At 48.8% G+C, this 12,627-nt stretch overlaps 1 protein-coding gene across 4 annotated transcripts in view; it reads right to left on the reverse strand.

Moving 5' to 3' along the window:
• The window catches only part of plekhg5b (pleckstrin homology domain containing, family G (with RhoGef domain) member 5b), a 42,974-nt gene that overhangs the window by 28,761 nt on the left and 1,586 nt on the right, over positions 1 to 12,627 (reverse strand). For 2 of the 4 annotated variants that reach the window (XM_057042057.1, XM_057042055.1), the window contains one exon: positions 2,134 to 2,210. In XM_057042057.1, the coding sequence (XP_056898037.1) occupies positions 2,134 to 2,210 (77 nt within the window). Of the gene's footprint in view, positions 1 to 2,133; positions 2,211 to 7,590; positions 8,341 to 12,627 lie in introns of those variants that run through there. The other 2 variants (XM_057042054.1, XM_057042056.1) reach the window with 2 other exon arrangements.

Here is a 12,627-nt window from a genome sequence, read left to right on the forward strand (position 1 = left end):
GCTGCTACACAGGCTACAATTCCAACTTCACATATTGAGAAACAATGTGTACAAAAAGCTTTCATCTTTTCCCGTAATCTCTCGTGATCCAAGTACTAGAATCAGCAGGAATAGTTGTTATGAGACCTCAGGATGTTCAGGACAGAAGGTTGGGAAGTGAAGCAAAAAAGTGCACTGACAATAGTGATGCAATCTAGTGAAGTTTGAGCACGATTCCTTTTCCAAAACAAGCACCAACACAGAGTTGGAACTATTTCTTCATTTCCATTGATAACACTGGGACTCTTTAGCTGCCGTTAAACCTTAAACTTCACAGAGATGCTGAGAAACCACACTTGAAACAGTAAAGTAAGGGAACCTCTGCTGCATGTAAACAGTAATTACTTTAATAAAATAACACTTTAAAAACAGTTACTGCCTCTCCTTACATAATCCCCCCCCTTCCCCCCTTCCCAGCAGATAGAAGGAAATGACGCTGCGGCAGAAGAGGGCAGGAAAACACAAACGGATGAAGAGCGGGGTAAGTATAGCTCAGGTTAAGCTCTTTTCCCCTGATTTATTATTCTCTGTTGCCATGGAGAGCAACTCTAGCACATCAGCAGAGCAGCTGTAAACAGGGTAAACAGGCAGGTGGGTCCATGTTTCACATTAAACCCAAACACCTTGTGCACGCTTACATTAGCCCCGACATGCCTGCGGATTTCTGATCTGTGTGCAGTTGGCAGAGGGAGACCAGATGCTGTCCTACACTCTGTGTCTTGGCAACTACGACTGGTTTCACTTCAAAGAAATACCAATATCATAAGTCAAAGGCAACATGCTCTTTAAAAGGTGGACTGGTGTAGACGTGAAGCCAACATCCCGCTCCCAGACCGCCCCCGCCCGCCTGCCATCAGGCCAGAAGCCAGGATTTATGCACTTGGACTGTGCTGCCAAGCTGGGTTTGGACCATGACTTCACTGAGGAAATATGTCACTCCTCTACATTCAGAACGCTGGATTAGGTCCAATGAATTGGACGGTTGTGTCCGCAGTGCCGTAACCCAGGAAAACGCACCTCCCCCCGAGATGCACGACTGTGATCAGAATTAAAGGACACAAAGTATTTGACGATGTCTTAATGAGGACATAAAGCTTCCTTTAATCGTCCCATCGCAGGAGCAAAGGGGTTAAAAGGTTTCTGCTGAGAGGACAGAAAGACGGCATCTTGCCTCCATGGGGGAAATCCACCTAATCCTCAGCTCTGGTGGCAGCGAACCAAAACAGAGGGACAGACAGAGGGACGGAGGGACAGACAGAGGGACAGGGGGACAGACAGAGGGACGGGGACAGACAGAGGGACAGGGGGACAGACGGAGGGACGGGGACAGACGGAGGGACGGGGACAGACAGAGGGATGGGGGGACAGAGAGAGGGACAGACGGAGGGACGGGGACAGACAGAGGGACAGGGGGACAGACAGAGGGACGGAGGGATAGACGGAGGGACAGACAGACAGACTCCACTTGGTCTTCTGGCCAGACCCTCATTTCCAGAAACCCAAAGCTAAATCATGTCCCAGTGTGACTCCGGACTCTCTCCTGTTCACACCTGAACGGGACAAAAGCCAGTTTTTTAACAGCGGTTCAGGAGCGCTGCAGCCAGATGTGCTGGGCGCTGCAGCCAGATGTGCTGGGCAGCTATGAGGAACCTGCACGGATCCAGTAGACACACTGTCAGCGTGGAGGACATTGAGGTTGATTTACCCACAGGTAGAAGCTGAAGAACTGAGGAGAAACACTCAACCTTGCTGCTAAAGAGAGGTTTGCTAGCACGGCAACAATAAACCAGTGTGGGGAAGCCTGAGGAACGGGCGCGGCCAACGCTGGCAGACACCAACGCTGGCAGACACCAACGCTGGCAGACACCAACGCTGGGTGTCGGCCGGGAACAGGAAACGAACCAGCGGCTGAAGGCTGGAGTCCAAACGACCTTGTGACCTCCTAAATATGCACTGTGGATTTAGAACTGTCCGGAGATATAGGAGAAGTCTGGTTTGTTCCTCAGTGTTGGATGAAACCAAGTTATTGTGAGATGGCGTCAGTCATTTCGGCCCCTGCGTGTCGTGTATAGAAGCACAAGTTTGGAGTCCTACCTTGGAGGCCCTCCGGCGCTCCGCACACTCGGGGTGCTGACACAGCACCCAGTCCTCCTCCTGGACGGGCTTGTCATCTGAAACAGAACACACGAGTCCTTTTAACATGTGTCATTATCACCACAACACTGAGCCCACCACCCAGGCAGCCATTAACACACCTGTCTGAGGAACGCTGGAACAACATTCTCGGCCTGTGTTTACATAAAGACGGAGAGAAAAAGAGGGAAAGAGATGGAGACACACTCTCGCGTGGGAAGAGAGGCCCGAGCTGTCATCAGTGAAGAAAGACAACTCCGCTTAAAAAGAGTTTCCTGAAGAACAGCTAAACAGAGGCAGGAGGTGGGGGTGTGGTGCTGGGGGGAGATCAGAGAGAAATGACCTGAGGGTCCAGAAGAAAATGGAGCAAATGGAAGGAAGGCCTGTTCTGTTTGTTGTAGAAAAGTGCACTCATCGAGGATAAGCTCCACAGCAACAAATCACCATTGTCAAATAAACTCAAACCCAAATCGCCGCTGACCGGCCGGCCCACGATGCCTTGAGAGTGCGATAAAAGGCGCCGTTTAGGTCTACGTCGTCTCCGTGTACACACACGATAAAGATATCCTAACATATATATATATAGATATCCCTGAGAGCGCCAGTATTTACCTGATGCTAATGAGAAAAACAGCTCGGACACGTGCAGGAAGGAGAATGAAAGAGCGGGGAAGCCGAGCAGGGAAAGCAGGAAGAGGCGGGAGGGGGGATGGGACAGACCGCCGAGCTGCCCCTTCCAAAAAAAAGTGTTTTCAAGAATGAAGAGACTTTCTAGAAAGACATTCCCAGCAGGATCTGGGGTTTTCATGGCTGCGCTCCCTCGCTCGGCACAGCTTTAATGCATTTACAGTGACAGACGGGCAGCTGTTTAAACTTTAAGACCGACCTTAAACAATAACTGTTGGCTAGAGAGAAGCCAGGAAACAAGGTCAGAGACCTTCCCTGAACTGCAGTGTTGTGGAAGTGAGCAGGAAGCATGAAAACGGCCACCTCGAAGTGCTGCGCTGGCGCCGCTGCTGCTCCATCACCTCTGAGCTGAAGGACCCAGCAGCCTCCCGTCATCCAGAAACCTGCAGCTCCTCACGGGTCAGGAGGGTTTGAGGGGGAGAAAGGGGAACCTTCCCAGGTTGCTGATGTTCCACGGCTAACGAGGACGGAATAATCTGCCACCACTGTCAAAGTTTGACCAACTTACTGGGGAAAAAGTGAGCGAGTGGGGCCGAGCTGCAGCTCTGAAGCCACAGCCAAGCGGGCCTCCGGCTAATGGCTCCCTCAGGCTTTTACAAGCAGCGAGCTACAGAAGGAGCCGCCGGCTTTTCTGGACCAACCTTTAAAGAGGCACAACTTTCTGTATCATTTCACACATGACTTGCGCTCTCTAAGGTCAATGAACGAAAGAACTGCTAATGAGGCGCAGTAGCTGCTAAATTTAAAGAAACGATGCCGTCTCTTGTTACAAAGTAGTGCAATCAAGTACAAATGGTTTAAAAACGCAAAAAGCTACTGCTCATTAGCATTTAGCTGCTCCGTCGGCCACAGAATGAAACGCATTCATTTCTCCACCCTTTCCAACTCCTTCCAAAGTTCGGAAGCGTCATCCACATTTGATTAGATAGCTGGTAATAGTTGCTGTAATCACTTTAATGCCCTCGTTTCACTACATCAACTGAGCTGTATTCAGTCAGAAAATTGCAGCTCCATCTGCCAAAGCTCCATCTTGTCTCCAACTTATTCATATCTTGCTGACTCTCCCTCTTTCTCTCTGTGATCAACTGGAATTCCTGAACTCAGCAGTGCTGATTAAGCCAAAAGCAAACACAAGCACACATTATACAGCAACACACGTGACAGCAGACAATGAGCTCGCACACTAAAGAGACAGTGGAGCATCCCATCTGCACGGCTCGGGGCTGATCGCTCACTGCCCGGGGCAAAGACCCATTAGGCTTCCATAAATAAGCCTCAGCAGCTGGAGCGAGGTGAACGGATGCACACGAACACACCAGACGCACCGACGTCCCACTTTATCAGCCTCTGCTTTGTTTTAAATCAACGATGAACCTGAAAGCAGGATTTGTTCTTTCTTCTAAGAAAGATCTGTTTTCTTCTGGAGCTGGCTAAAAACACACCACAATTTTCTCTTTGCCTTTCCCAAATTCTTCTTTGCTTCAGTAAAACTGAAATAGGATCTGCCAACGTGTCCGGCCTGCCCAGCTGCCAGCCAGGATGCCGACCCATGACCACCACGAGGTCACCAATGGTTTTCCACAGCTGCTGAACTCAGAAGACATGATGTTCGCTAACGTCCAACATCATCTGCGGCAGGTCGAGGAGGCCGGGAGAAGCCGAACTGGCATGCGTGACACCAACATCATATCTTTTTATGAGGAATGCGAAGAATGCTTCGCTCTATTTGGTGAGATCACATCGTGGCACATGAAGAAAGGCTGAGATGATTCTTTCATTTGCCCAGACTTCACTCCCTAGATTCCCATGTTTATAAGAGCCCCCCCGATCTTTACATAATCTGATGAGCGCCAGGTGAGATGAACAAAGGCCAGAGGCAGGCGGGATGCTGGGAGGATCTGCCGGATCTCAGGGCGCCAACAACCAGCCAGAAATGTGACAGCAGGTAACATTTCAGCCAATAGAGGTGAGATGATACCAGCAAACCTGTGAAAGCTGCATAAATAATGGGCCACGGTTGTGTTTTTATAGCATTTCAGAGCTTTGGTGCACGTTCAGGCGTGAGCTTGGGGGTCGTCCGTCACCTGTGCCGTACCATGGGGGCGTGATGGGACCCCCGACATGTGGTCTTCTGGTGAGCACAAGCAGGAAGCTGCTAGAGAAGCGATAACTACACCAGCAACAGTCGCTCTCCAACCATCGTTCGTGTCTTTTCCAGGGTCACAAATGTGCTCACGTGAATTTCACTCCTGGGAATTTCTTCTTTCAGACGGGTTAAACGCTCCACGGTTCAGGACCTTTGGGATGAGCTGGAGGAGTGCTGATTTCTGACTGCCTGCATGCATTCAGATTCTCGCTACATTTCTGAGACCGCTCGCTCTGAAAGCGTCTATGCAGAGGGTGATATCCACTCACAAGTGGAAAATGTGACTCAAACAACGCAGCAGACGCCAACTTTAAAAAAAACAAACCCCACAGTGGCTCCGACCACTGGAACAGCAAGTGGTTCAACATCATCTTTCATGTGATTTACATGGTTCCTGGGACCGGGTTGAAAAATGAGAAAAGAAAGAGCCACAGGAAGCTCTCAGGGCCCAAACATAGTAAAAAGATTCCGCACCTTCCAGACACTTCTGTCAGAAAAGTGGCTTTGTTCTACAGGTGAACGAGTCCCGTGGGCAGAAGTGAAAAGTGAAGCAGGTTGCAGCTGTTTCTAATCCAGAGGCTTGGTCGGCAGTGGGGGAAGGAACCGAGCCTCCTGCTCAGTGTTGTTTTAGCCCCACAGTAGTGAAATCACATGTGCATCACACACTCGCCTGCGTCTATCGCCACAGAGGAAAGCCACAGACGAACAACGCTAAACTGTTCCAGGGACGCTTGGAGGGACACACGCAGTTGGTTTTAATGTGAAAGATGGAAGAGGACTACAGTCCGTTCTGCTGGTGGAACCCTGCCACGCAGATCCGTGCACGTCCGTCCTCTGCATGGCAACAGTACAACAGATGTAGCAGAGAGCTACTACGGGGCCCTGCCAGCATACTTAGGAGGGGTCGTGAGGAGATTACTGCATAGCTCACATTTTTAGGGTATTGATGCCAAAAGGTACAGTAATCATCAGAGTAGGAGGCTGTTGCATAACAGTTTGGACTTTTTTGGATCAGACTTATATGGACTTCATTGGCACCAAATTCCAAGAAAAGCAGAAGCGTTTTCTGCTGTTACTGGAACCTCTGGATGACTGACTCCAGGAATCCCAGCGGGAGCTGATATCATGGACATAACTGGCAAATGCAGACGATAACTGCAACAAGGACAAAGTTGAAAGTCTTCTTGTGCATTTGAAGAGGATCTGAAATCATCACGATATTTTTATTTGCTTCCTGAATGACTTCCGCTTCCTGAGAAGCCCGAAGGTCTTGAACAGACAACATTTCAAACAGCGTTTGAGAGGTTTTGCTCGTCTTTGCCTGCACGACTTTCATCAGGTGGGACGAAAGAAAAAAAGAAAACATTCAAAGCTGATCGGCAAGAGCAGAACTCTGCCAGAACCGCCGCACATCTCTGGAAAGTCCACTTTCTCACCCGAACACCCCAACTGCTGCTCACCTGGGTTCCACCTGGGTTCCAGGTGAGCTCTGGTGGCTCGCTGGTGGTGCTAATTACAGAATCGGTGGGAACGGTAGACGAAAGCGTGGCATACCTGCTTTCAGGCTCCGCCAAACACGTCTGCCGGAGACGTTCTGGAGATTAAAGTGACCTGATTTTGAAGACCACTTGGCAGAGAAGGGATGAAGAAAATTCCTTGCTGGTCCTGCACAACCACTCCCCTGCACTGATGGCATAAATCAGGGCAGCGCAGCAGAAGGAAAGTGCACTTCAGGAGTGGTAAATGCTTCATGTGAAGGCCGGCTCTCGTGCACGACCCTCCTTCCTTCTCTAACGTGAAGACGCACCCATGCCGGGTCACAGAGTGCTTTCCACGGAACATCACAGCAATGGAAAAGAAAACCCTTTTCCATGATGCTGCTTAAATCCTCAGCTCAAAGGTGCAAGTGAACCAGATCCTCCACGAGAAGAAAATCCACTAGCGTGACTGAACGCCAGCAACGGCCACAACCACAATTAATCTAAAAAAAACCCTGAATTTCCTCAGATGATCAGTTCGGATGGCTTTAAGAACCAAGCTGCCTGGAACAAACAAGGGTTCGCTACGTTCACGAGGAGGATCCTGTGGAAAAAGGACGACGGCGAGTGGACGTTCTGGTGTGGACCTGAATTTGTTTGGAGATTAACGTTGCGGCTCATACTGATGCGGGACAGTTACTCATGATCCTCAGGTGGAAGCCATGTGGACCGAGACCAGACGGACAGAGAAGCCTGCTGGCTCGTGGAATGCTTTCCCTCCCCAGCTCTAAGAGCCCAGACATGAGACACAATGTCCACCTGCCCCCCCCCCATCGGTCTACATCGGCACACATTAGGAACCGGTGAAATATGTGGGATTCTAATCTGGATTCAACGATGGAGGTCGAGTTTTCTCTGTCCAGCTCTTTACAGGTTTGAGCTCTGCAACATGTGAATTCAGGAAAGAAACTATCCTGTAAAAGGCTTAATTAAGATAAGGTAATTAGGAGATTACGTCTGAAGTCACAGAATCTTAAATGAACGTGAACAAATGTGGCCAGTGTCTGACACAAAAACTACTTAGTCAGGTGATCCTCTTCAGCTTACCACGCAGATTATGGATGACGTCCAAGGAGGAGGCCCAGGAGTAGCGCTCTTCAGCCAGAGAGGGGGGCGAAGCCTCCAGCTCGTACGCCCCGCGTTTCTTCCAGTAGAGGAACATTCCGACTTCCTGCGGCGGCTTTGAAGATCTGATGTAAACTCTTATTGTTTAAACGTCAGTTCTGGATTGGACCTGAGCGGCCCCTTCCTCAACCGCCCAAAGCTCATTAAAACCAGGGCATCTGCGGTCAGCTTCTCATCTACCATCTTTATAAAAGTCTCGTTATTGTCCGACTCGGCTTTGCCAGCACCTGCACAACCACCTCATCCAGCTACGCCCTGAAACACTCTGCTTTGAACCTCCTGTTTGGGTCTCTAACCTCGGCCGTTAGCTCTCCAGGGGGCCACATTAGTAGCTCTAAACCTGGAGTAAGCTTCACCGCTGCCATGCAGGTTTCAGCTTGTTAACAGGTGGTGCAACAACATCCCTCAACCTTTAGTCCGGCGCTCCCCGTTGCTTTTCAAGTTCAGTCAAACATCTACTTATTGCACCAGCACCAAATGCTGCCTGCTTCTAATCCAGTTACCGGAGCTATTCCTGACTAAATTACTGACGGCCAACTGCTACAAAAACAAGCTGCAAACTTATCTCCATCAGCGAGCGGCGTCCGCTCCTCATCTGCCGTTAGCCTCAAACTTGTCCCTGACAAAGTTCTGCAAACTGTACAGATGTGCGAGCCGCTCGCATTAAATCCCCGAGTAGGATCTTCTGGTAATGCGGGGGCTTTCTGCCCACTCCATCACACAAGTGTTGTATTCATGCAGAGGTGAGATGCATGCTGGGACAGGCGAGCTCAGCCAATGGCTTTTGGGCCGAGTGACACAAAGATCCCTTTTAAACCGCGGCCCACACCCAGAAGTCGATTTTATGTTTTTCACCAACTCTAAAAGTCTGACATTTTTCTGCATTAATTAGCGCCCACGCTCTTTATGTCTGCTGACAGATTTATTATGTTTTCATGAATGCCTCCGTTCTGTGGAGCCTCGGCTCAGTTATTGCTGCTGTGGTACAATGAACAAACTGGCCTGTTGAGAAGATGATTATCAGAGACACGAGCAGCTCAACGCCAGCCGATGGGAGGCTTCAACGTTTCCCCGATCACTGAAATCTGCAGCATTTTGGCGTAACCATCCACCATGAGGACGACCTACAACTGTTCGAGACCTGCAGGGGGGACTCGCGTGCAGGAATAATTCCAGCTCTACAAGTTCAGACAAACCAACGTGTGCATAAAGGCCGGTTTCAGTCAGGTTATATTACAACTATATGCACAGTAGTGTCTGCAAGTCCCTGGACGGAGCAGAAGCAGCTACGTGCTGTTAGATATCAGATGCACGGCTGTTACTCATCTAACATGGGAAAAGAGGCACTGTGAGAGCGTGCTGCACCGTCCGGGGGAAGGGAGGGATGTTGTCGCACACAAAGGCCCACATGTCCAATTTTGGGATAAGAAATTAGAGGGTAGAATAGGAGCCGGTTTGCTGCTCAGCTCTGGGCTTTGCAGACATATGGTAATAATCTGAAGCAGCTTTGAGCGCGCAGCTTCCCTTTTAATGAAGAGAAGCAGTCGTGCAGCATGAGAGCCTGGCTGCAAACACAAGAGCCAATTTCCTCCTGCTGCAGGAACAAAAGCGGAGAGAGAGACAAGATAATAGACCGCCGTCAGCAGTATCCTTTTTCATTCAAACCTTTATTTCACTGGGGTGGAACCCTCAAGATTAAAAAATCTCCTTTACCAGAGGGTCCTGATGGACATACAAGAGACACCAAATGAAAAACATCAATTGGATTAATAAAAATCCTCCACTTTTCATAACAAAAAGAAGCACAAATGATGCATCCCTGTTTTCATCGCCGCTATGAGGATGAATCCACTTTTCCCATGATCAAAAATAGGAAATTCCGGGGTTGAGAAACGTCACTTGACAGTTTTATATGTCCTCCAGCAACAGTTTTACACAAACTGTGGTCAGGTGCTGCGGGAGGCCCACAAGAGGCTGATAACTCCCCAACGCCAGTGAAATTCTAAAATATACTTTCTGATGCAACTTCTAGAGAAGTGACACGTACACCAAACTGCACGTCATGACAGATGCACTCAGGTTATTCATCCGGAATGGCCGTATTTTGCAAACAGACCTCTTCAAATGGAACCTGCCCTCATTCTGAGCACCAGTGTAACAAATCAGAGCACAAATGTGATCATGTGCAGAGCAGAGCATGAATGAAGCGGCTGCTCGCTGAACTATTAATGGTGTGTTAATAAAAGTGTGTGAGCGGCTGCAGCACTAGACTGTAAATGAGCCCACTGCAGAGTGTGTGAGAGTGTGTGTGAGAGTGTGTGTGTGTGTGTGTGTGTGTATCTCCATGACAGAGGGACTGCAGTTGAAGGCTTGTGCGTGCCCAAGTGGAGGAGGTTTTAGGTTATATTTAGCAAGGTGGCCCATCAAAATGGCTGAAGTTAACCCTTCACAGGTTAAGCTCACACTGGGAGTGCTCTCAGAACGGAAGGAACTAGTTTCTCCATCGAGGTTCAGAGTAATAAAAACACATTCTGCCTCAATGTAATGAAAACAGCTCTTGTCTCATTTGTTGGACACAAATATTGTTTGAGCTGAAGGCAAATGGGCCAATGCTAAAATACACAACACACACACACACACACACACACACACACACACACACACACACACACACACACACACACACACACACACACACACCACACACACACACACACACACACACACACACACACAGGCACGCACGCCTTCAGGCCAGACCAAGTTTACAAGTTCTGCATCCTTCTGCTGGCTGTTATAGATTAAAGTTACCTTTGGATCATAGCATGAGCGCAGGATAATGCAGAGGACACATGAATCACCACAGAAATGGACTCTGCAACTTGTTGATTAAAATAATCCCTTAATTGAAACAGTGGGACTGGAAGTGCTGCCAGCTGAGAAGCCAATAACAGAGTGAACAGGATCATAACCACTTATTCCCCCTAAAACATACCCTAAATACCCCAAAACACAGTTATTGTCACGTGGAGGGCAGCAACCCAAACAGTCATTAAGAGGGTGGAGATTTTAAATGTGGAGGGAAACTGAGATAATCAGCTGCCGTTGTCTTTGTCAAGAATGTGTGAGTGTGTGTGTGTGTGTGTGTGTGGGGGGGGGGGGGGGGGGTGCTGCAAAGAAGGGGAATTTAATAATAATATATTGATTTATGCAAAAACCTCATAGAATCTGAAAATAGAGTCATTTTCTAGTTTTGGGTTGTGTGTCCTCCCAGGAAACTGGGATCCCAGGTGAGAGTGGTGCATCCCTGTAGGACAGGATCCTGGCTGGACTGTTGCCCTCAGGGACCGGGTCCGGACACCCCTGACTTAGATGGACCGAGGTTGGACAGGAGGCCACATACGAAATGATATTGGACCTCAACACCGAGGTCAACCTCCAGGAACGTGCGAGTGTGCAACGCGTCCTCAGCTCACACTTCCAAAGCCAAAATCCAGGAGAGGGTGCATGATGGGTAATCTGCACATCGGTGAGGCTCAACAGGATTTACAGGTTCTGGAGCGACACACGTGGCCAAATAGACAAAGTCTCATTCTAGGAGGGACTGTGAGCGTCAAACCACATCCTGCATGTGTTGAAAAAAAAGTTTGCTCTTTAGAAAAACAGTTAAGCTGTCAAACATTAAAATATAGCCCCCAAGCTTTCGAGTGCTACATCACACACGCAAAGAAGAAACAAGAAGAAAACCGTTGGTGCAACTGTGGAATACACTTTTACTGGGTTTCATACCATCACCAACAGAAATTTGGTTTTAATACTTGATATGTTGTTTTTCTGTCATTCCGATTGCACATGATGCATCAGGTTTGGCCCAAGGTGCTGGAAAAGTGGAGGACAAGGACAAACAGAGCCGTGCATCATCTGAAATCTGACCTCCCCTCCACACAGAAGTGAGACAAACACACCAACAATGCACTGAGAAGGGCGGTAATAAGAGCCAGGATTCTGTTTCCCAAGTGTCCTTCATGAATAACGGAACCAGAAAGAGAAAGTGGCCCACAGCGATGACCTCAGCTGTAACCCAAAACACCGCCACCGCCATGGTGACGAAGGTCACCTCATCTGCTGGATTCGTCTGCTCTGACAATTTAAAGACAATTTATCATCACCTCAAACCTAATTTGGGCATAATTGTCAATTATAATTAGTGGTGGAAGCGTAGCGAATGGAGAACTCCGTCTTAAACAGAATCACCACTAGGGGGCGAACCTCAGTTAAACAGCAACTAAGGAGAGCCGGACGTTTTACAGGGTGTAAACGGTTCTTCTTGCAGAATGAAGGCAACTAACTGTGAAACTGGACCTGATAAAACTGAAAAAACGGTTCCTGAGCAGAGCAAACTGTGACCCCGGAGCAGCTTCAGGAAAAGGCAGAAGTGCAAAGAGTGGAAAAGAAAGGAAATTACTGCTGGAGAAAAAGAAAAGAACAATGGAAAGAGTCCGAAGGAGGAAGTCTGAACTGTAACTAAGGCACGAGCCCAGCAGAAACACACTAGTTTTAAAAGAATCAAGCGTTCAAACCCAAACAAAGGTTCCATTCAGAGGCCTATTTAAATTCAGAACTGTGGTGGGTGCGTCCAGACATCAGCTGAACGCCCCGTTAGTCAACGAGGACCGTGTGCTCTGACCAACAATCATTCATGTTCATTTCAAATCCACCATATCAGAAGTCAAAAGCGGCTCAGAAGTCAGAACAAAGGAGGGAACTCCACGGACATCAGCAGGCCAGACCCTCCACTGATGAAGCACAGCAGCTACCTACAGATTCCAGACCCCCACATAAACATGTTTCCCAGTCTGGTCCTCTCAGAGGACCGTCAGTGCCTGAACGCTGGCGCTCGTGACGTCCCTGTTTTTGTTTTTTGGAGGTGGCCAAAGAGCAGACACGACATCTGGTCCC

Source organism: Takifugu flavidus, chromosome 8 (assembly GCF_003711565.1).
Source record: "Takifugu flavidus isolate HTHZ2018 chromosome 8, ASM371156v2, whole genome shotgun sequence".
Taxonomy (NCBI): domain Eukaryota; kingdom Metazoa; phylum Chordata; class Actinopteri; order Tetraodontiformes; family Tetraodontidae; genus Takifugu; species Takifugu flavidus.